Source organism: Bactrocera latifrons, unplaced genomic scaffold (genome assembly GCF_001853355.1).
Source record: "Bactrocera latifrons isolate USDA-ARS-PBARC rearing strain unplaced genomic scaffold, ASM185335v1 scaffold_14, whole genome shotgun sequence".
NCBI lineage: Eukaryota > Metazoa > Arthropoda > Insecta > Diptera > Tephritidae > Bactrocera > Bactrocera latifrons.
Window position 1 is genome coordinate 1,674,194 of NW_017534852.1, and position 25,342 is coordinate 1,699,535.

At 36.7% G+C, this 25,342-nt stretch overlaps 1 protein-coding gene across 8 annotated transcripts; it reads left to right on the forward strand.

Moving 5' to 3' along the window:
* Window positions 1–253: 253 nt before the first annotated feature.
* LOC108965404 (E3 ubiquitin-protein ligase HECTD1) lies at window positions 254–19,399 on the forward strand. Of its 8 annotated transcripts, none has more exons than XM_018927769.1 (12): window positions 254–649; window positions 1,699–1,770; window positions 2,795–2,934; window positions 3,024–4,773; window positions 5,292–5,559; window positions 5,800–6,015; window positions 6,557–6,592; window positions 10,099–13,632; window positions 13,913–14,178; window positions 14,987–16,174; window positions 16,234–17,249; window positions 18,301–19,399. In XM_018927769.1, the coding sequence occupies exons 3-12, from the start codon at window positions 2,795–2,797 to the stop codon at window positions 18,581–18,583; spliced, it is 8,697 nt and encodes a 2,898-aa protein (XP_018783314.1). In that variant the 5' UTR covers window positions 254–649; window positions 1,699–1,770; the 3' UTR covers window positions 18,584–19,399. The 8 variants fall into 8 exon arrangements, with proteins under 8 accessions (XP_018783314.1, XP_018783309.1, XP_018783315.1 ...); XM_018927764.1 differs by having other exon boundaries at window positions 255–649; window positions 5,797–6,015; XM_018927770.1 differs by having other exon boundaries at window positions 255–649; window positions 5,797–6,015; window positions 13,913–14,166.
* The last annotated feature ends 5,943 nt before the right edge of the window (window positions 19,400–25,342 follow it).

Consider the following 25,342-nt stretch of genomic DNA (forward strand, 5'->3'; position numbering starts at 1 on the left):
ATTTTCTGGTTCAAATTAAAATTTTCACAACACTGAAATTATAGCATAAAATCATAATAGTTTCGCAAATATTAATGAACACGAATGTTAAAAATTTATTAATACGTTATAATAATAAGAGACAATAGTCAAAATATATAAATCTAAAGTGATTGCACTAATTGATAACGTTTTTATTTTTGCGAAAACAAATGATTTTTTGTGTAATTGCTTTTGTTGTTTTAATATATTATTAAATTTTTCAAATGTGGCATCATTTATCAAGTTGAATAAGTTTGAGTGACTTTTTGCTGCGAAGTTTTCGCCCATCGCAAATTGTAAAGCGAAGGTCTAAAATAAACCATAATATTCTCCGTTAACTAAAAGAAAAAGCTGTTTTATTTATTTGGTGTTCTATGATGTGTAGTTAATATACAGAGCAGAATTCAGTAGCAAAGAGCAAATCGTAATCCTGTTGTGAAACTCATCTTGGAAATTTTCTTTTTGTCAATTGTGTGAATAGAGTTTCCAATTAAAAGTTAGAAGAGTGTGAATGAAAAACGGTGATAACTGTCAATAGTTGAATTGTAGTCTGGCAGCTCTGATTGTCCGAGGATTTTGCAGCACAGAAACGGAAAACAACGAAAATGACGGAGTAGTTTAATAAGTGGTGAGTGAATGTGATTGCTAATTAATATATAATTTTTATACCTTATATAGTGTATTTCTAAAGTTTTCAGTTATAATTAATATTTAAAAGGTATTAGAAAATTTGTTAATTTTTTATTAAAAATTGTTAGTTGTGGAAATCTTACGAAACGATAGTGAAAACGTCCATTTGCATTTCTTTGACGTTGAGCTCCTCTATTTTGCCCTTCAGTCAAACCAATTTTCGAGTTTTTATTTGCTAGCCCTCCCTTCGCACTACAGCCCAATCATCAAATGGTAAGAGCTAAAATTTAATTCCATTGCACATTCATATTAAAATTGATTTCTTCAGTTTTTTACGCAAACATCTTCCTATTTATTTTCATTTTTTGAAATTACATATTTGATTGTTGTGCACGAGAGAGTACATACGAAATATGTAATAGGTTTGGACTAAATTAAAAATAATAAGAATAACTAAACGACAGCTAAGTAAAGTTAATGAAAAAGACGTGTGCCTTTGTTCCAAGATTTGTGCCATCGTTTTCACTGTCTGCTTTGTCCGTCGCGTGTCTTTATTTGTGTATTCACAAGAGTCATTAGCTCATGTGTGTTCATCTTTTGGAAAAGGTGTGCAAATCATTTCTTGCTTATGTACATATGTATATACATGTACATATCAAAAGTTGTTGTGCTGAAGTGATTGTTGAGCTTTTAAGATGTCTTACAATATGTGAATAAATATGATCGGAGAAAAATATTTGAATCTCTTCGAGAAGTTTTTTCACATTTTTATATACAAGTATGTACCTTATCAAGATGAGAGCCTACCTTACCTAAGTATATGTTTTTGGGATATTAACCTCACTGGAATTTATTTAATGAAACAAGCAAAATTTGAAAAAAAAGCCCACAATTTCGTTATTATTATTTTTTGCGTTTACCGTTTGACAGGAAGGCGGAAAGGTACCGTTTCACTTTGGGTATAAAGCTATGTAATGTAATATTAATTATTATTTTGTTATATACTTAAAGTTTTGTAACTAAAAAATAATGCTGTTTACTTTGCAGATTTAACTCAGTAAAATATAATCGATAAAACGAGTCATCAAAAAGTGGAAGTGAATTACGAGAAATCCGAAGGTATGAAAAATAACTTATTAATGCATATATTATAGTATTACTTTAAACGTACTTGTTTAGAACGCAATCCTGTGACAATATTATCGAAAGTAATTTCTTACTTTTACAAGTACTAGAGTTGTTATTTTGATGAATTAATATTTGAAAAGTACTTAATAATTAAAATAATTTATAATTGATTACTAATTACTTATATAGATGTATATGTATTTTGTATATTTGTATAAAGGTGCTTTGGAAACGACTCTCGCAATTATGATTTTTTAATGTGTTTTACTGCGTACAAACACCCTTGATTTGTATATAAATACACAAACTTAACACATTCAAATTATATTCTAATCTCACACAAGTCAATACTTTATACGCAGTACGATTTGGATTTTTGGTTTTTACTTTTTTACATATGTATATGTACATATTACTTTTTATACCCTGAACAAGGATGTATTAATTTTGCCAAGATGTTGGTAAAATCCAAAGAAACACTGTGATTTTGTAAACTGGTTTCATGAGAACAGACGTCTTCTTAATTTGAGAAGGTATTTTTACGAAGTTTGCCACCGATTATTATCCATTCCTTAGCTACAATTTTTAAACAAATTTTGTAGATTGAGTTGAATTTAAATAAAGAAAAAGCGGTTTGACTAAATTGCTTCAGGCAGGAATGTGTTTTGCCGCTACAACAACAACATCATAAAGCCGATTTAATTTCAAAATCCGTGTTCTGAATAATTTTTCATTAAATTATCTGTAAATAGCTTTATATATTTATTTCTTCCACATACAATATAATTTTTTATATTTAAAGAATTTTAATATTTTTAAAGTCTACCACTTTTGAATCACCCCATAAAATAATTGGCACAAACATTTCAACTCTAGTGGCAGTAAATACAAATACATTAAAGATCAAATCAAAAAAGGAATTGTTTATATAAATATAAATTTTCTGACTTCAATTTATCAAAACTTCAAAATTTCAATATAAAATTAATTTTTTTTTTTACTAATTCAATTGCAGATGGGGGACGTTGATCCAGAAACACTCTTAGAATGGCTATCCATGGGTCAGGGGGATGAGCGGGACATGCAATTGATAGCCTTGGAGCAACTATGTATGCTTTTACTTATGTCCGATAATGTTGATCGGTGCTTTGAAAGGTGAGTTATTACTAAGAATTTTTGGAAAATCCGTTTCATTTACTTTTGCATTGGCAATTAATGTTCAATTTCTCACCATATTGCAACAGTTGTCCACCACGCACATTCTTACCAGCGCTTTGTAAAATATTTTTGGATGACCTCGCACCAGAAAATGTCCTCGAGGTTACCGCACGCGCTATTACATATTATCTTGACGTGTCAGCTGAATGCACCCGCCGCATAGTGGCTATCGATGGTGCTATTAAAGCGATTTGCAACCGTTTGGTTGTCGCCGATTTATCATCGCGCACCTCACGCGATTTAGCCGAACAATGCATCAAGGTATTGGAATTGATTTGTACCCGTGAGGCGGGTGCCGTCTTCGATGGTGGCGGCTTAAATTGTGTACTCACCTTCATACGTGATTGTGGTTCACAAGTACATAAGGATACATTGCACTCCGCTATGGCGGTGGTGTCACGTCTCTGCACCAAAGTAGAACCGAATGCACCATGCATTCAAAATTGCGTCGAAAGTTTAAGTACACTGCTGCAACATGAGGATCCAATGGTAGCAGATGGTGCGCTTAAATGTTTCGCTTCTGTTGCTGATCGCTATACGCGCAAATGGGTAGATCCAGCTCCTTTGGCTGAGTACGGACTTGTGGAAGAACTGTTGAAACGTTTGGGCAATGCTGCGGGTCCTATCAATAATACAACAACCACAACCGCTGCCAGTCCAGGTGCAACTACCGGCGCTTCAACCTCGACCACCAGCACTGGCAGTGTTAGCAATAACGACAGCATAAGTAGCGTTACTGCAACAATAGCTACGCAGAACAAACCAACTGCAACAAGTGATCCCTCAAGGACATCACAATCGATTTCAACAACCATATCTTTGTTGTCCACCTTATGTCGTGGTTCTCCGCTTATTACACACGATTTGTTACGCTCCCAATTGCCAGACGCAATTGAACGTGCATTGAAGGGTGATGAACGCTGTGTATTAGATTGTATGCGTTTGGCCGATTTACTTTTACTATTACTTTTCGAGGGACGTCAAGCATTGAATCGTGTTGGTGCAGCCGGTGGCGCTCAGGGACAGTTGGCGGCACGTGTACGACGCAATGATTCGAGTGCCGAACGTACACATCGCCAATTGATCGATTGCATACGTTCCAAGGATACCGAAGCGCTGCAAGAAGCTATCGAATCGGGTGGCATCGATGTCAACTGCATGGATGATGTTGGTCAGACCTTACTAAATTGGGCATCCGCCTTCGGCACGCTTGAGATGGTCGAGTATTTGTGCGAAAAGGGCGCTGATGTGAATAAGGGACAACGCAGCTCATCCCTACATTATGCCGCTTGCTTTGGTCGACCAAGTATAGCGAAAGTGCTATTAAAATATGGCGCTTATCCAGATTTGCGCGATGAGGATGGTAAAACACCACTAGATAAAGCACGTGAACGCGCCGATGATGGTCATCGTGAGGTGGCTGCCATATTGCAATCACCCGGCGAATGGATGGCTGCTGGTAATTTGGCGGCCAACAAGGACGGCGCCGACGATAATGGCACATTAGAACCGCGTGGTGATCCAGAAATGGCACCAATTTATTTGAAATTATTTTTACCGGTTTTCTGTCGCACCTTCCAGGGCACAATGTTGGCCAGCGTTAGGCGTGCCAGTCTTGGTCTCATCAAGAAAATGGTGCAGTATGCGCAGTCGGGTGTTTTAAAAGGTCTTTGTGAACCACAATTGCAGCTGGAGACGACACTTGTTACAAGCACAAACGCGCAAAATTTGGGAACGTTGTTGGTGGAAGTGGTGGCCAGTGTGTTGGACAATGAGGTTTGTACAATTTTTCGTTTTATAAGTGCTTGTTATAATTTAAACAACACAGAACTGTTCATTTGTCGTAGACGCCGATATCGGACCACTAAAGCCTACAGTTGTTATACAAACTGACCGATCAAAATCAGATTATTGAGTGGAAGTTTTTTACTCTGACAATATAGTTTTACGAACTTTAGCATAGATTATCTGCGAACACAGCGCTATAATCTCTGAACAAATAGTTCAAATAGAACCACTATGCTGGCATACAAATTCACCGATCAGTATCAAAATATAATTCCTTTTAGAACATTTTATGTTATAAAAATGTAACTGTGAAGGACATTATAGCTTTTGTGGTGAAGTGAACGTTTTTTCTTGATTTTTACAACAAGTTAGAATCAAAAAATTCCAAAGTCGTTTGATACTTGAAAATTTCGAGGGAACGTTAAATTTAGTTTCAAGAGAGAACTTAAGATATTTTTCAATTATGATGTTAATTTAATTTTTTTTTACTTTCTCATTTTATTTAGGATGACGATGATGGCCATTTGGTGGTGTTAACTATTATTGAAGAACTAATGAGTAAAACACAGGATGAATTTTTGGATCATTTTGCACGTCTTGGCGTATTTTCTAAAGTGCAGGCTCTAATGGAGCCGGAAAATGAAGTCAATGATGCCACAACAACTGTGCACGTTGGAGCTAACGCTATCACAGCAACGACAGTCGAAGATCAGCTAAATCAAAGTAGTAGTAACGGAATAACCAGTTCCACGCAGCAGACCACTACAGCAACAGGTATATATGAATAATTTAGTAAAAAAAAAATATATATAACTAATAAATATTTGAAATGTTTAGGTATTGGTATCAGGGTTACAAATAATGCATAAAAAATATTTCTGTGCCTCAAGCCAAGTGTGGCTCGAATTAATTACAGCTAAATAAACATATTTTTAATTAAAAAATTATTAAAATATCGAAATTATTGAATTTTTTATTTCTCATAATCTAATGCTTTTTGTTTTTGCACAGAAGACCCCATGGAGGATGCCAAAGAAATTCTTCAAGGCAAAGCTTATCACTGGCATGAGTGGAGTATTTGTCGTGGACGCGATTGTTTGTATGTGTGGTCCGATTCAGCGGCATTGGAGCTTTCGAATGGTTCGAATGGCTGGTTCCGCTTTATACTCGACGGCAAGTTGGCTACAATGTATTCCAGCGGTAGTCCTGAAAATGGCAATGACAGTTCAGGTAATTCAATACAAAAAAAAAAAAAAAAAAAAAAAAAAAAAAAAAAAAAAAAAAAAAAAAAAAAAAAATCAATACAAAAAAAAAAAAAAAAAAAAAAAAAAAACCACCTACAATCAAGTTTAAAACAAATGCATATTTCTACTCGTTGAAAATAGCATAACAATTATTTTTGTTTTTGTGTTAAGAAATACATATATGCGCTTAGTGTGCACGGTTACAATTAAAAGTTTATCCAAAACAAAGAAAAGTGACTAGTAAATACCCAAATGTCTTGCATGGGCCTAATTGTTATCTAATATATCATATACAATATAATTGTTTTTAAGTGTTCCCTACCAAATGCTTAATTTTTCTTTATTTTCACAATTTTTCAACGCCAAACCAATGAAAAACTAAAATTTTAATATTCGCTGTAACTTTTTTACGGCTTTAGCCTTTAGCCATACTGAATTTTGAACTTATATAACACTAGGCTCTATACTATTATCATTTGTTTTCAATTCATTAAAAAAAAAACAATACACCTGTTTTTACGTCGTAGGAAGGGGTCGTGGCATGGATTCTGTTACTAGTGAAGGTGAGAGAATTATACCTTATTTTTTTGTTCATTTGTTTACGTTCCTCATGTTTAGCTTTGTTGTTGTTTATTTTGTTTAATTGATTTGATGTTTCGTTGCATTTGTGCTTTTGTTATAATAAACTAATTGCGCGTCCATAAAATTATTTTGCTAAATTAAATTCGCTTTAAAATTCTTATTAAATTTTGTAACTTATATGTAATTAATTTGTAACTATTTATATTAATTTGCGTGTTATTTAATAAAATACCGATGCAGTTGTATAAAGTGACATTAATTTGTAGCGTCCATTATTCACAATACTAATTGATTAGTTCTTCTATTTTACTTCACACCTAAACCAATTAATTAATCCAACAATGATCCGTTGTGCAAATGTATGTATATTTGTATATTCATTCAATTTGAGAGGTACTGTCAAAAAAACTAAGTATCTTTATTATCGCCTTCAAAATAGGCTCCTGAGTAAATATAAGCTTACCAACGCTTAATTAAATTTTCCATACACTTGTTATAAGCCTCGGTTGTGATCGCCTTCGGTGCCTTCTCTCGGTTTCGGTAATTTTTGAAGCGTCTTTCGCTAAATTTTGTACAGTTTCGAAGTCATAGAGATAAAACCACGTCTAATCAGTATTAATGTTCAATTTGATGAGTGTAGAGTACTTGACTATGTTGTCAAGCTTTTCTTTTGGGACCTCTACTCAGCGCCGTTTTTGCAAAAGATTCAGGATTTTTGGTACACGCTTCATATCGAAAATATCAATCAAAATGTGTTGCGTTGATCCATAAGAAATATTTAGATCCTCTTCTATCACTAAGATGCCAACACGGCGGTTTTCAAGTACTGTTTCTTCAACTCTTTCGGTGAATGCTTTGTTCCGCTAAAATACTCAAATGTTTGTGAGTGGAAATAGACTCCGTAAAAAATTTCTGAAACTTTTTCAACGATTCCGTAGACGCGATCCCATTGGAAACACAAAATTACAACCAAATCTGTTGTTTTATTTTATGGTAAAAATCGACAGATAAACTTTTCACGTTGTAAACAAAGAGCTGTCAAACACACACTAATTGGCATAAGAAATTAAAACTTCACACAAAACAAGCAAAAGCTTGCACTAATCTAGAGAAAATTTTGTATAAAATCGAAAATATATGTGACCTGGTCTACGGAAAGGGGGCTTAGGTGTCAAAAAATCGGATGGAAGATGATGGATTCCAAAAAGTCATAACTTGTTTGAAAGTTCCCTAAAAATGAAGAGAAAGAAGAGTAAAAATACGGTCAATAGACAGGTCAATCTTAACAAAAGTTTGTTCGGTATCATCTTCTGCCTGAGATACACATACAAACATTTTCAAAAGTTTTAACTCAAATAAGCGAAGCGAGTGTACTTGATACCTTTCCTCATGCATATGTACGTATGTATTGCACATTTATTTCCGTTGAGTGTCAAACGCAAAAAACTCGAAAATTCGTTCACAAATATTTTGAAAGACATAAATGATTGGACCTTAAGCTCATTTATATTCTACAAAGAAAAAACATACATTTATATGGATCACCGGTTGAAAGCAAAAAATGTCAAAAATGTGCATAAAGCGTGTGTAAATATTATAAAAAACTACATCTGAACATTAAGGTTGAGAAAATTTACCATATAAACCATATACTAAGAGTCAGTAATAACTCTATATCAAAAATATATTATTTATCACCTCTACTTCCTTTACTGGAAAGAAAACATTCAACGGTAAACAACCTTGAGAATAAACCATGCGTTAGGGCACTAAGCACCCATTAAAAAGATATCGCTTCTAGTACAATATTTTGAAACGTTTCTTAGAAAGAAATTGAAGTTTACACATTTGCTCACCAAGTTTTTAACTTTACTTGCAATACGATCCTGGAAAAGGAAATTCGCATGGAAAAACTTACCATACATATTACCAAAATTTTAATTACAAAGCAACAGCAAAAACAGTGCTCTTTTCTTATAAAAGTACAAGGGAGAAAACTCCACTACTCCACATTATTTTTGGCAAGAACCTGGAGACGTGTCTCTTTATATATTTACCCACGATAGTTGGGTTCACGTGACCAGTAGCTTTGGAGCATTCTAATTTTCATACCTCAGTCAAAATTCACTCTTGATAATTAAATAAAATTGTGTGTGTGTGTCCCTACGAATAATGGAGATATAGTATTTGTTGTCTAAAAGGGTTTTCAAGGCACATCATACAATTTAAAAAATCTAACATATCCAAAAAGTGCTTTTTGGTTAAAGTTTTGGAGTAAAGAAAGTGGAATCAAATTTCTTTTCTTCAGTCTTAGGTATGCCACGAAGTATCCGCTAGGATTGATTTTATGTGTAAGTCAATCAGCCTTTATAGAACCTTCATCGTGAAGGAGGTCAGACTTATAGGAGGTCTAAAGTCTCTGGCGTTATCGTTTGTGTTGTTGTTGTTGCATCGGAAAAAACATTTATGAAGTAAATTCAAGGCATGGTGTCGAGTTGACAGTTCTTGGCCGGATAAAAAACCGAGTCCGCTCCGATTACTTAGACCCGACTGTCTTGGGAACGACGTTATCGTGTATTCTTCGGGGAAGTTAACGTTTTTACTTGTTTTGATTTCTAAAGTACTTTGATTGACTTTTTATGATCGTCATTTTTTTTTTATTTGCTTGTAATCTTGGCCGTTATTTCGTTTCTAACTTGTTTGTGTGAGCTAACTTACTAAATATTCCCCATTACACACTTTAATAATTTAAATGTTTTAATTACGTAACTAATTAAAGCATGGTTTTAACAACACACTGTCAATGAGTGTCGAAATTTTATACAAGTGTTAAAAATTAAAATCAAATTGGATGAGACGTGATATCAAAATTAATTAACGGTATTAAATTTCAATTAAAAACAAAATTTGCTTGTATACTAGCTGTACGTCGTGTCCCCAGATGAGTATCGGCTTTCACATCGTAATATGTATGTATGTAATATAACATTTATCCATCAAGAGCTCTCTTTCATACAGAAGAATTTAAATAAAATTTCTCCGTGTATTTTTAAAAGTAGAAACAACGTATTTTATTTTGAATATAAAATTTTCATTTGATTTCCATAAAATCATTTTTCTTTAACTCACATTTTCCACTTATTGTTTACAGTTGAATATTTTACTCTCGGACCAAAAAAAAAAAAATAGATTGTATATTATACTATTTTGGAAAATAGACATAGGACTTTGCGTTCGTCAAATTTTTATGTTAGCACTACCTAAATCCAATCTAACCTAGCATTTAACACCACGGCATTGTCAATGGTCATATTGTCTTATAAAAATCCATAAATTAGCACCACTAATTTGCTAGTTCGCTGTTCCTTAATATTAGTATAGCGAATAAAAATTAATAAAACTCGCAGTAAATACATTATTAAAGTCTTATATTATTGGTTTTCTTCAAAACATTTCTTATGCACATATATTCACATTACCATTACAGAAAATCGTGGTGAGTTTCTCGAGAAATTGTTGCGTGCACGCTCTGCCGTACGCCCGGGCACACCTTCGCAACCCATACTACCGACTGTAAGCGTTTTGCGACTGGTCGTCGGAAATTGGGTGCTTCAAGCACAGAAACCCAATCAGCTACAAATACACAACACTGAAGGTCATCAAGTGACCATTTTACAGGATGAGTTGCCCGGTTTCATATTCGAAAGCAACCGTGGCACCAAACACACCTTTACTGCCGAGCATACACTCGGTCCCGACTTTGCCTCCGGTTGGTCCACCGGCAAAAAGAAGAAAATAAAAACCAAAACTGAAGTGCAGAAGACACAAGTAAAGAATTTAGCACGCGATCTGTATAATAAATACTTCAAAGCAGCACAAGCTGTGCCGCGCGGTGCTGTCGCCAAGCTCACCTCCATTGTAAAGCAAATCGAAGTCGCATTGGAGGAGCAACGTTTGTCGCCACACTCGAATTGGCAAGAGAAATTACGTACATCACTGAATGAGCTGGCACAACTGTTGCACGAAGACGGTGTGGTTAGTGCGTATGAGATGCATTCGTCTGGGCTCGTGCAAGCCTTGGTGGCGGTACTCTCGAAGAATTATTGGGATAATGGTTTATCACGCAACAAAACCAATAAAATGCTAAAGCAGCGCATAAATATTTTCAAACAATGCATCTTTGATGCCAAGCTGCCCAGCGGTGATGTGCGCAACACCACCGCCAGCATATTGGTGCAAAAGTTGGTGGCCGTTTTGGAGAGCACCGAAAAATTACCCATTTATATGTATGATGCGCCTGGCGCCAGTTACGGTTTACAGATTTTGACTAAACGTTTGCGTTTCCGATTGGAGCGTGCCGCCTGTGAGACGACGCTTTTCGATCGCACCGGTCGCACTTTGAAAATGGAACCCTTAGCCACAGTCGGTCAGTTGGCTAAGTATTTGCTGAAAATGGTTGCCAAACAATGGTATGACATGGATCGTTCTACGTACCATTATCTAAAGAAATTGCGTGAACATCGTCAAGGTATGGTTTTTAAGCATCATTACGATTTCGATGAAGAGGGTATTATGTACTATATCGGCTCAAATGGTGGCACCTGTGATTGGGTGAATCCCGCACAGTATGGTTTGGTGCAAGTGACCAGCTCGGAGGGCAAAACACTGCCATATGGTAAGTTGGAGGACATACTCTCGCGTGATAGCGTGTCGGTGAACTGTCACACAAAAGACAATAAGAAAGCCTGGTTCGCTATAGATCTCGGCGTCTATATAATTCCCAATGCCTACACTTTGCGTCACGCACGCGGCTACGGACGTTCGGCACTACGAAATTGGATGCTACAAGGTTCAAAGGATGGTATCACTTGGACTACGCTTGTCACACACACGGACGACAAGAGTTTAGTGGAGCCCGGTAGCACTGCTACGTGGCCCATAGTGTGCGCACCCGATGAGATGCACGGTTTCCGCCACATACGCGTACAACAGAATGGACGCAATGCTTCGGGTCAGACACATTATCTCAGTCTTAGCGGTTTCGAGATTTATGGACGTGTGGTGAGCATCTGCGATGACATTGGTAAAGGCGCCAAGGAAGCAGAGGCTAAAATGCGCAAGGAGCGTCGTCAAATACGCGCACAACTCAAACATATAACGACGGGCGCACGTGTAGTGCGCGGCGTTGACTGGCATTGGGATGATCAGGATGGTTGCTGTGAGGGCACCGTTACTGGTGAGATACACAATGGTTGGATCGATGTTAAGTGGGACCATGGCGGACGTAATTCGTATCGTATGGGTGCCGAGGGTAAATATGATTTGAAATTGGCAAACTGCGACAATTTATCTATGTTCGAGGGTGGCACATCAATTGCACCGGTCACTGCTGTTACAGCAACCGGCCAAACAGCAGGTGCGGCCGGTGGCAAGAAATTCGAAAAGGCTGGCACACTTACGTCACGTAAATCTAGCTCGACGCCATCACTGCCCGAGGCTACAGAAATCAATCGAAACACGGAAGTGCCTTCTGATCAGGCAGCATCCGCTGATAACTTGGCTTGGAAGCAAGCTGTTGAGGCTATCACTGAGAGTGTCTTTAGTTCGGCTAAGACGCAAATGCTCAATTCCACAGCTGGTAATGGTGGTGATGATGGTGAAAGCGGCGGTATGGGCAGTTCGGCAACAACTGGTGGTAGCGGTGTTAGCTTATTGCGTGAACGTGAAAATATTGCCGATCTTTCGGCCATTAACAACTCGATGCAGGCTATTAATGCGAATGTTGTATCCGACTTGGCTACAATAACCGAAAATTTGGTGTTGACTGAAGCGAATATGTCTAATGTCAGTGGCAGCACAGTGAGTTCCTCAACTGGTTACGGTGGCACTGGTGGCAATAGTAGCCGCAATGCTTTGGCCGCTATTTTCGGCAATGCCGGCTTGGTTGGCACTCAAGCAACGGGTGGCGTTTCAGGCACATCAGCAACGCCATCAAACACTACCGGTCCATTGCTACGCAGTGTATCGTTGCAACAAAGCAGCGATGAACCAAAATCCACAAATATTGAGGCCAACAATAAGATGAATGCCAATAATTCGGCAAGCGCCAGCGGCAGCATGGGCAAGGGGCTTTTAGTTAATTTACGCGCGAATACATCAGCTGGACAGCGTGTGTCACAGTTCTCATCGGAGGCTTTGGAGATGATCGATAAAATGCGCGATGGTGTCGACATGATACGCAACAACACCAATAACATCCTATCTTCGGATATACTTTCACTCTCGGCGGCAAATTTAATGACATCAGCCGTTAAGTTCTCAAATGTGACTGGTAAGCCTGAAAGCGGCACCGATCAGCTTTCCACAGACACCTCGGGTACTTCGGTGGTGGTTGATTGCAGCGCTACCGCAGCCGAAAAGTCTGTACGCACACCCGCTCTGATGGTCGACACAGAGAAACGCAATAATATTGAATTGGCAGAATATAAAAACCACTCCGGTATAGCCAGCAATACATTGACCACCAATAGATCGATTAGTGTTAGCGAACAACAAGCTCAACAGCTACAACCACCACCACCGCAGCTTGAAGTTGACCAACAACATACGGGTGATTTACAGCCTGTTGACAATACACAGCAATTGGGCGGTTCCGCTGATAATGTCAATGTCTCCGTGTCGAATCAAATGAGTGTCAGTGTGCCTAATCTGACGACGACATCTGTTTCGGAGACCACCTCACAATCTGAAGTGACCAGTCATACTGGACTTTTGGAGACTTTTGCCGCCATGGCACGACGTCGCACCTCGCAAGGCACAACAAATCTGCAGAACAACCAAATGATCAGCTCCAATTCGAATTCGAATGAGCGCAATAATCAGAGTGTTGGCACCAGCTCTTTCTTCCCACGTGGACCGAATTCGGTAACGAGCCTCGTGAAATTAGCATTATCAAGCAATTTCCACTCGGGTCTTTTGAGCACCGCCCAAAGTTATCCAAGTCTCTCGTCTAATAATGCCGGTAAGTCATTTACACTTCATATTATTACACTTTTTATCGATAACGGTATATATTTCGTCCATAAAATAACATATTTTACTTTTTAATTAAAACTTTTCTTAAATAATTTTTTTTTTAATAAATTATTATTTTTTATTTTTCTTTGTTAATTTTGATTAATTATTATAATAAACTAATTTTTAATTAAATATTATTTTTATTAATAATTTTTTTTCTAAATTATATATTTTTTAAATTAATTTCTAATTAATTCATTTTTTTAAATTTATATCTATTATAGGCAACAGTAGTGGTTCAAATACTGGCACAGCTGGTAATGGCAACTCCTCTGCTGGTCAACAAGTTCAAACATCTATAAATCCGGCACTAACGATGAGTCTCACATCAACTTCGAGTGACAGCGAACAAGTTTCATTAGAAGATTTCTTGGAGAGTTGTCGTGCACCAGCTTTACTTGGCGATATGGACGATGACGATGAAATGGACGAAGACAACGATGATGAAGAGAACGAAGACGAATACGAAGAAGTTGGAGTAAGTCGATTGGTAATTCTGTTGCAATCTTAATGCACTTTTTTACTTTTTTTATTTATGTGCTTTTCCTGTCTGTTTGCATCTTCTCACTCTTACTACTCTCAACTCTCTAAACCTTCACGACAATCGTGATTTTAAAATCGTTAAAATTGTTCTTAATTACGAAATTGTTGTGTTTTTAATAGTAGTCTGTTTGTTCTATGTATTTTAAATAATTTTACTTGCTTGATATTTGTGATTGTCATAATCTGAACAGGATATATTAAGCTTACCAGGAAGTAAATAAAACCCAATAGGCTAAGTTAGATACTTAAAGTATATATGTATATTCGGCGCTGCGAGCTGAGTCGATTTAGTCATATAAGTCTGTCTGTATAATATACGAACTTGACTCTTAGCTTTCGAGATATCGCTTTGAAATTTTGCTCATGCCCTTTCCATTCCAAGCAACTCATTTGTTGAAACCGCCAATATCGGGCGACATAGCATATAGCTGTCATACAAATTGAACGATCAAAATGAAGTTTTAGTATGAAAAACGTTTTATTTGAAACGACTTTTTTTTTTTATTTGAAACGGCTTTATTGAAGGCAATTCTGACAACTATGGCTTATAGCTGACATTCAAACCGATCGTTTAAAAGCAGAATAAATATCTATAGAAAATGCATAGGGTATTAGAGCTTCGGTACAGCCGAAGGTTACTGTCAATCACTTGTATTACAGAATGCATTCCAGTCTTTCGTAAAGCTTTGTGTGTTTTAATATTAACATTTTATAACAGAATTGTCAACTACATACGTCTTTCTTTCGCCATTTAGAACACATTGCTGCAGGTGATGGTTTCCCGCAATTTGCTGACCTTCATGGACGATGAGACCTTAGAGAATCGTTTGGCCGGCGTGAGCAAGCGCAAATCATGGGACGATGAATTTGTGCTAAAGCGTCAGTTCTCCGCACTAATACCAGCTTTCGATCCCCGCCCTGGACGTACTAATGTCAATCAAACATCGGACTTGGATATACCAGCACCGGGCACCAGTGCCGAATCGTTGCGTCAAGATGAGCATGTACCGCTACCACAGCCAGTACTATCGTTGGTGCTGCGTGGACCCAGCATAGGTGGTGTACCAGATGTCGAAATCGAATTGAGTAATAGCGAGTGGACGATATTCCGTGCCGTGCAGGAGCTTTTGCAAGTTTCGCAATTGAACAAGACAGATAAGTTCCGCAAAGCCTGGGAACCCACGTACACCATTGTCTATCGCGAGGTGACGCCACAAGAGTGCATTAGCGGTGGCATCAGTGGCACTGTCATTGAGTGTGATGATGGTCCGAATACACCAGTGGTATCGTCAAAGAGCGGTGCATCTACGCTCTCGCCAAACTCTCCCATACGCGGCGAGTTCACAACATCTGAGAATGTCACCTGCTCAGTTGATGATGTCTTGCAATTGCTCAGCCAATTGAATGCGCTCAATCAAAAGGAGAGCATAAGCGAAGTAGTAAATACAACAACCGTTAGCGCTGATGCAAATGCAACAGCTGGCGGCAATCTGCCACACGAACTTTTTATGAGCAAGAAAATTACCAACAAGCTACAACAACAGATACAAGATCCCTTGGTGTTGGCAAGCAATTCTTTGCCCAATTGGTGCGAAGATCTGAATCAGGCTTGTCCTTTCCTGTTTCCATTCGAAACACGCCAGCTATACTTCAATTTCACTGCATTTGGAGCTTCGCGTAGTATTGTTTGTCTACAATCGCAACGCGATGTTACATTGGAGCGTCAGCGCATGCCCGGCCTCAGTCCACGACGTGATGATCAGCACGAGTTCCGTGTCGGCCGTTTAAAGCATGAGCGCGTTAAGGTGCCACGCAATGAGAATCTGCTCGAATGGGCCATGCAGGTGATGAAAGTACACTGCAATCGCAAGTCAGTGCTCGAGGTTGAATTTGTGGGCGAACAGGGTACTGGTCTGGGACCTACACTGGAGTTCTTTGCACTGGTAAGTTTAACGCGTCACTAATAAACGTAACAAATTAATTTTTATTTATTTTTTTTCAGGTCGCAGCCGAACTACAGCGCACCGATCTCTGCATGTGGCTATGTGATGACGCCGATCTGGAATTGTCCGACAAAGCTCAAAACGATCAAACTGAACATCTAATAGCCAACGATGACATTAAGCCAGTCGGCTATTATGTAAATCGTCGCGAGCACGGTCTTTTCCCAGCGCCATTACCGCAAAATTCGGAAATTTGCGACCGTGTATCGAAATACTTTTGGTTCCTTGGTGTATTTTTAGCTAAAGTGCTGCAAGATATGCGTTTAGTGGATTTACCACTTTCGAACTCGTTCCTAAAATTATTATGCCACAATAAAGTGCTTTCACGTGGTGTACATCAGATTCAATCGAATCCTGTCTCCGAAGATCCGATGACCTCATCCGTAGTATCTGAGGATTCTGAATTGGCCGAAACTTGCTCGAAACTATTAAGTGGTGTCGGTGGTTATACCAACACAGAATATACCAACGCCACCCCTACCAGTTGGTATGATGGTATTTTGGCGTATGAAAATCTTGCCGAAATCGATCCGATACGTTATGAGTTCATAAGAGAATTGCAAGAATTGGTTGCACGCAAACAGGCTGTTGAGAGCGACACGTCACTCACGCCCGAACAGAGACGTGAATATTTAGCCACACTGAAATTACGTACTAAACGAAATGAGGAAATCGATTTGGAGGATTTAACCTTGACATTTACCTATTTACCCAGTTCTTCTGTTTACGGTTACCCGTATGCTGAACTGGTACCAAATGGCGCCAACATTGATGTTACGCTTAATAATTTGGAAGAATATTGCGATCTGTTGATAAATTATGTTTTGCAAGATGGCATTGCCAAACAGTTGGAAGCATTTCATCGTGGTTTCTGTGAAGTGTTCCCACTGAAAAAGCTGGCCGCATTCAGCCCGACCGAGGCGCGTATGATGATTTGCGGTGAGCAACATCCGCAATGGACGCGTGAAGATCTCATCAACTACACAGAACCCAAACTTGGTTACTCCAAAGACAGGTAAGTGATAGAACACAAGAACACATTCGAAAGATTTATTAGTTATTGACGACTTTTAGTGTTGTAGGGAAGGAAGCTTGTCAGAGAGCATTCGACTTTATAGATGACAAGCATTTCTTATTTCTACTTATACCGTTGTTATACCATGTACGGGCTATAGGTATTAAGCGTGGCGAACTGAATCGCTTCAACAATGTCCCGTTTGTAGTCTATATGTGAACTTGTCCCTCAGTTCTTTTCTGCTAAATAAGAATTTGTTGTTGTTATCGTTGTATCGCAGTTTGTATGGTCCGTTACAGTTACTTAGATCCAACTGTTGTGGGATTGGAATAAGAATTCGTCTTGTCTACTGATATCGGACCACTATAGCATATTGCTGGTTTATAAATTGAACGATCCAAATCAAGTTCTTGTAGGGAAATGTTTTTTATGTGTTAATAACGTATTCCTACCCTTTACCTTATTTACAGCCGATTTCACGAACCTAATTTCAGTGAAAAATAATTAATTTTAGTTTTACCATTTGATTAACTATTTTATTTAAATGTCCTTGCTTAGCCATTTAGATATTATTTAAATACGGTCATATGCAACTATGTTTACGTTTAGCTATTTTTGGGACGCCAAATGTAAATTAAATTTAACTTAATTTTCAATTAAAAGTTTTCTTGAAACCGGCTATTAGTAAGTAACGTAAGGTATCTTTGATTGCAAGAAAAAGGGTGGAGAAGTCTCCGGCTCAAGTTGTCAGACTTGTATCACCCGTGTAAACGCAACGAGCAACACCAAAAGAGAATTTACTCATGATCAGCAACAAAAGTCTTCATATGTAAACTAGGAAAATCCCTATTATTTTTAAGATAGACAGATACTCTCTCTGAGATAAATATTCGTTGATACGTACATGACGACAGAAATCTGAAAAATTTTGCAAAAATATTTGATGACTTTGTTATTAATTTTTCATTTACTTATATTGCAAATATATAATATTTGCTTATATACACATCTATACACTAATATGCAATTCAAACATATTTTTTCTTTACAGCCCTGGCTTCTTGCGTTTTGTCAACGTACTAATGAGTATGACAGGACCCGAGCGTAAGGCGTTCCTACAATTCACCACCGGCTGCAGTAGTCTACCACCAGGCGGTCTAGCTAACTTGCATCCACGTTTGACAGTCGTACGTAAAGTAGATGCCGGCGATGGTAGCTATCCATCGGTAAACACCTGCGTGCATTACCTGAAGCTGCCCGATTATCAGACGGAGGAGATAATGAAAGAGCGTTTACTGACTGCAACAAAAGAGAAAGGATTCCATTTGAATTAATATACATACATAACATACAATATGTGTTTAAATAATTTACTTACATACGTCACTATACATATTAATCTTAAGCATTTGCCGAAATTTCAAATTGGGCGTTAACATTGTTAGGCGTTTCTACGAGAACAATTCTCAGTTGATGGCGATGAAATTGTTTTATCTTTTATCTTTTTTCTCTGCTGAGTTTATTACTATTATTATTATTATAATTATTATTTTTTTTTTGATCTATAAATTTAGGAAGTGTAACTTACATATATACGCTATATATTAAAAAAAACAGGAAATTTTCTTAAAATACCACGTGAAAGAAAAAGTCAACGAAACGACATGAGCATTCTTGTTTTGTACCCAAGTGGTGGCAATGTGTAAAAAAGTTAGGCAGAAACACCTAAAACTGTGTGTGTATGTAATAAAAGAAGAAGAAAAATCAAACCCCAAATCTAAGTAGAGCAAAAAAATAAGTAGTGCACCAACTAAAAGCATAAACGCAAAATTTCGGATGAATATGAAACTGCAAGTGACGCTTCAACTCTTTCCTAAATAGCTTTTGCAACATTATTACACAAATAGTTAAATAATAGAGAGAAAAGGCAAAAATAAAAAACAATAACAGCAAAATACGCGGCAAATAGCAAATTAAATTCACAGATGAAACTAGCTTATATTATGTATATATATGTTTGTTTGTTTTTTCATTAAAAATTAATTGACTTATTGATGACTACCTAACTTACGCGTATATACAATATTGATACATACATACATACATATATAGAAAAACAACTACAATACAATATTTCAATATGTACACAATTTATATACAGGTGTATTATTAATATCAGAAAACCACCAATACCACAAATTTTAAACTGCTTGCTAGCCTTTTCAACAACAACAAATACTGTAAGTAAAATTCGCAGGCAAAGCATTTTTTTTTTTTGGAAATTGGCATATTCCCTTTTTGAATTAAAACCAAAATCATCAGCAGTTACAACAACAACGGTGCCTACTTTTGACACACCTGGCCAGAAATCGTCACGAATAGTATTTGCGTGCATAAATAAAGTGTATTCATTTGTGCTGCAAACATGTCCGAACATGTTTTTAAATTAAAGTTTGAAGCAATGAAAAACGAACTACAATTTTTTAAATGCACTTTTCTGCTTGGTGATTTTCAATAATTATATAATGGAATACTTGCAAAACTAATATTGAAAAAAAAAAACAAAAGCAAGAAATATCATTACTGAAGTGTACCCACAATTTGATAACCACCAAATCCTTATACCATATACTCGTGCATACTATTTATAACATACATACATATATACATATGCTCAAAGTAAAAATAAAATAGCCAAAACAAAAACAACAACTGGAGAGCTTTTTTATAGCTAAAAAGAGCAGCATAAAGCGAGCTAGCAAGAGCGAAAGGGAAATGAGCGCAAGTAATCGGTTGTATGCGAGTGTTTCAATATACAATTTACACAAAACTAAGCATGTATATATATACATATACATACATATGTAGGTAACATGCAATTACAATAAATAAAACAAAAATAACAATAGAAACATAGATAAGTCAAAGGATATAGCAGTCATAAAGGGGCGTATATGTAATGCCAATGCATCAGGTGGGGAAATACAGTAGCAAGTAATGTACAAGTATGTTTGTATAATATTTACAACTACATAAAATACACACAGTGCTTAATGAAAATCATAATTTTTGTAAGTGAAAAATATGAGCAGTTCAGTTGCTATGAAAAAGTATATGTCTGCCGCAGCAGTAATCGATCACAGCAAAAGAGAAAGCTATGCTTAAAAAAATAATTAATAATTGATTACACACACACACAATGTTATTAGACATTTTTTCTGAATAATTTTAAAAGTTACTCTCTTAAAGCAAATAAAATCTTATCGGTAGTAGAAAACTATATACCAAAGTGTTTGGCATTTTAATTGTTGTTGTCCTGAAATAACTTGGATTCATGTTGCAAGGCGAAGGTATAAAAACTCAGCTGTTCACTTCTGGCACCCATCAAGTGGACATTCCAACCCCCTTGCTTTAGGTTCCTTTGTTCAATGAACTAGTATTTCTACTCTCAATGTCGAGTATTCCACGTAGGCGATGTGATCGCTATTTGGAAGCGTGTTTAGGAACTTCAGGCTCCCTGTTGCAGAACCGAAAATTTGCGCAAGAAGCTAGCCCCATGTTATATATGTCAGTGCATCTTCAGCTTGCAGTGGTCAGTATAGAATGCGACAAGTAGCCAGAGTTTATCCCTAGGAAGGTTGATTACATATGTATTCGAATCTGCTGAAGTTATAGTAATTGTTGTTGTTGTTGTTGTAGCGTCACAATTATGTCGAGTGGACAGTCCTTGGCCGACTAAAATTTCCTTCCGACGTTTTCGAGCCGTCGGTGTACCACTTGATTGTATTGTCCCTAAGCAGTAGGTCGAGAGTGGTCAATTCAGTCTTGCTGCTAAGGTTAACCTTGAACTTCTTGGTGTAGTTTACTTTTTTGGTACCGCTGTCCCTTGGGAGGAGAGTCAATAGTGTTTTTCTTCTTCTTTACTGGCATAGACACCGCTTGCGCGATTATAGCCGATTTAATAACAGCGCATCAGTCGTTTCTTCTTTTCGCTACGTGGCGCCAATTGTAGATGTCAAGCGAAGCCAGGTCCTTCTCCACTTGATTCTTCCAACGGAGTGGAGGTCTTCCTCTTCCTCTGCTTTTCCCGCCGGGTACTGCGTCGAATACTTTCAGAGCTGGAGTGTTTTCGTCCATTCGGAATACATATATCTCATACAGCTTATCGTTCCATCGATTGCAATATTCGCCGTGGCCAAGGCGTAAAGGACCATAAATCTTTCGCAGAACTTTTCTCTCGAAAACTCGTAACGCCGACTCATCAGATGTTGTTATCGTCCATGCCTCTGCATCATATAGGAGGACGAAAATATTGTTTTTTTTTTTCGTCGAGAGAGTACTTTACTTCTCGATTATTCAGTGTGTTCGAGATTAGAAATTTGAAAATTTAAATTGATGACTTGAACTAAGCACTGGATGTCATTTGTGCTCTTAAAGTCTCTTCGAAATAAGTAAACCCATAAGAAAAAGCCGTTTCCACAATTCAATTGAGTGGTTAGAAACTGCTTCAGATCATATCTCAATAAATATGAACAAGTTGATATATATTGCGTGCACTGTGAAAATTGTAACCTAGCGGTAAAATGTGTCCGCTTCTGAAATGAAAGGTGAATTATTTACCCACGCAAGTGGGACAAATCAATATCGAATTTTTAGTTGAAAGGGTCATAATCAGTGTTTTAGTGGGTTCCTCAATCCCGTAGAATAACGATCCCCATATAGCACTAATGCCAACCTTACGTCTAGATTTTTCCAGTATTGTTTGGCAAATCGTTCAACTTTATTATGAAAATTCACGTTCTGTAAAGAATGTGTTTTGTGCGCTTCGATCAACTTATGGGCAACATAATCGGCCTACTGAGCATACCATCATCTCTCAAGATGGGTATTCATTATAGATCACGTCCAGCACGCGTTGAAGAAAATATGACAGCCGTAGCTGTACACGGAGACCGTGAAGAGTCGATTCGTTCGCAACAACTCGGGCTTACGTATGGAATGACTTGGCGATATCTTAAATTGAAAGCATACAATTGAACTTCGCAAGCAACATCAAGGATTCGACGTTTTCGAGTCAAGTTTTGTTCAGCGATGAGGCCCATTTCTGGCTCCATGGGTATGTAAACAAGTAAAATCGACACATTTGGAACGAAGAGCAACCTGAAGATATTCAAGAGCTGCCATTTTCCCCAATGGTTTTGTTTAGTTTGTGGGCCGGGAGAATCATCGTTCCATATTTCTTCAAAAATGTTGCCCGTGGTACGTAACCATCAATGGCGACTGTTCTCGCGCCATAATAACCGACTATTTGATGCCTGAAATTAAAGCTCGTGATCTAGGCGACATTTGGATTCAACAAGACGACTTCTCACAAATCGCATCAATCAATGGATTTATTGAGAAAACACTTCGTTTGGGGCCGGTCGATTGGCCACCAAGATCGTGTGATATCACACCGTTAGACATTTTTCTATGGGGATATGTAAAGTTTATACGGACAATCCCGCTTCGATTTAGACCTTGGAGCAAAACATCACGCGTGTCATGCGATATCAGTCGAAATGTTTGAACAAGTCATCGAAAATTGAACTCAACGAATGGTCTAACTGAGACGTAGCCGCGACCAACATTTGAAAGAGATAATTAAAAAAAAAAAAAATAAATGTCAAATAATGTTCTTTCGAATTATAATAAACATTCCATATTAAATTTGAAGTTTCTGTATTTTTCTTTAAAAAAGTAGGGAGCGTCGAAATGGATCACCCAATAGGAAGCTTCGGTGCAGCCAAAGTTATGTTTTTTCTAGTTTCAATATCAAAAGGAAAGAGGATTTTCCACATTTTTTGGTTTTCTATCTGCTTTAGATATTTTATTTTATTGATTAAAGTAAATTAACATCAAAAAGATTAAAATACAATGCAATACATACAATACCGTACAGTAATCGAATAGTAGATAATAAACTACAGTGTTTCTGTTATGTAAGTGTACAAAGTGTTGTCACATTTGATTCTTTTTCGGTTTTCAATTATTAATATTTGAAAATACATTCCTCTAAATTAAACTAAAAATCGTTAATTTTTTATCAATAAGGTATGCTTGCTTTTTAATTGTTAAATTATAATTCTCCACATTATATTTGTATATTTAAACCCATATCAATTAATTTCGCACTTTACCACAGCAGTATAATATGTAAGTTATCAATTTATTAGCGATATATGTATATATTTTTTGATTAACTAAGATCTAATCATCATATCCACGCGCTTATAGAATTTTCAGATTTTCAGGATATTGCTAAATATGTTTGATACAAATTTTAGAAGGGCACACTTAAGTGATTCATTTTCCTATTGTGGTAATTTGTATATATGTACACATGTGTTTAATTGTTTAATTTTTCATACATACATACATACGTCGATCAGTAAGCATGCGACTGTTTTACTTCTTTATAGTTAAACCCTTACGATTAGTATGTGTTTAAGAAAATAACGAACTGAACTGAATACGTTTTAAACAACTGCAAAGCAGAATATTTTGAGGTTATGTTAGGCGGACATATTCACTTTAACTAGTTTTATATAAATTGTTAATGTATTTTGAACTTTTAAATAACTGTTTTTGGTTGGGTTAACACATCAAACCGTTACTCTCTCTCATAAATTTGAGCTTGGGAACAAGCAAAATTAGCAGTTTTGGAACTGAAGTAAAAAAAAAAAGTATTTTTCTACTATTCTTTGTCCTATGAAGTTATCGGAAAATATGCTGGATCCCACTAGCTTTAAGGCTCTGATTGACTGATAGATTTTGTGACATTTAATTAATGTCAGAAATATCCACACTCAGTTGGAGAACGGACTCCGAGTGCCAGTGCCCAACCAATTAACCGATATTTTAAAATCTTATTGGCGGATCCCACTAGCTTTAAGCCTCTGACTGATTGATAGATATTGAAACACAAATTCATGTCAGAAATATCTACACTCGGTTGAGGAATAGACTACGGGTGCCAGTGACCAACCAACTAACCGATAACCGATATTTCAAAATGTTTTTTTTTTTTTGTTTTGTAAATTTGGATTTTGTTCCGTACGGCATATGGAATTCGAAATCAAATAATCAAGTACTAAAATATTGAAAAAATGGCAGTCTTGCTATTGGTCGAATAAATAGCTATGAATTGTAGACATTGTTTTGGCACGTAGTGTAAACACTTCATTCTTTAGGGACTAAGTAGCACTTTGTATATAGTAAAGAGTATATACATACTTATACATGATAGGAAAATTTGTTCTTTAGGAAAGCACTTTAAACAAAAAAGCAAGTTGCCTTGGTCAAAGCCTTAAGTCTTTCGAAAGCATTGATTTATCGTGCGCGGGTCAACGTATCTACCTAAGTGAGATCTGGTTCGCGACTCAGATCTCAACTGCATTTCCCAAGGCCCTATTTGATAATTTATTTGTTGACCAAGAACTGTTATCTCTGTAGCAAAACTACGGTCTTGCGAAATGCTACAACAATATTAACAGTAACTAACAGCAGCCGACTGGAGAACATGGGAGAGACCTGCCATTGAAATAACAATGAAGTTGATTACTTGAAAAGTAAGTTAAGTAATAAGTAGAATTAATGTCTACAGAAACTAAGATGTCTGCCCTAATGGTGGTACTAATGCTTAATATAACTTGGTCACATTTCACCAATAATAACACAATTTAGAGACTTGCTTTTAAATTTTTTATGAGAAGGCAGAAAAACAACAAAAAAAACCTAAACCTACCCTACCAATAGTGAATTCTCCAAGCTGAAAAACAAAATATTAATTTTTTCCACCCATGATTTGACTAAATTTGGAATTAAAGAGATCTACAGAAAATAGCTGCCATACTGTGAAATTATTATTGAATATTTACCGTTAGTGAACATCAGGGTTGCGAATTATTGAATTAAAAAAGTTTTGGAATAAAAAATAGATTTTAAAGTTTTAATTGCGGTTTTGGGAATTTAAGTTTTCAAATTGAAAGTTGTATTTTTAATATTAAAATCTTGGAAAATCCCAAAATCGGAATAAACTAATCAAAATTTTT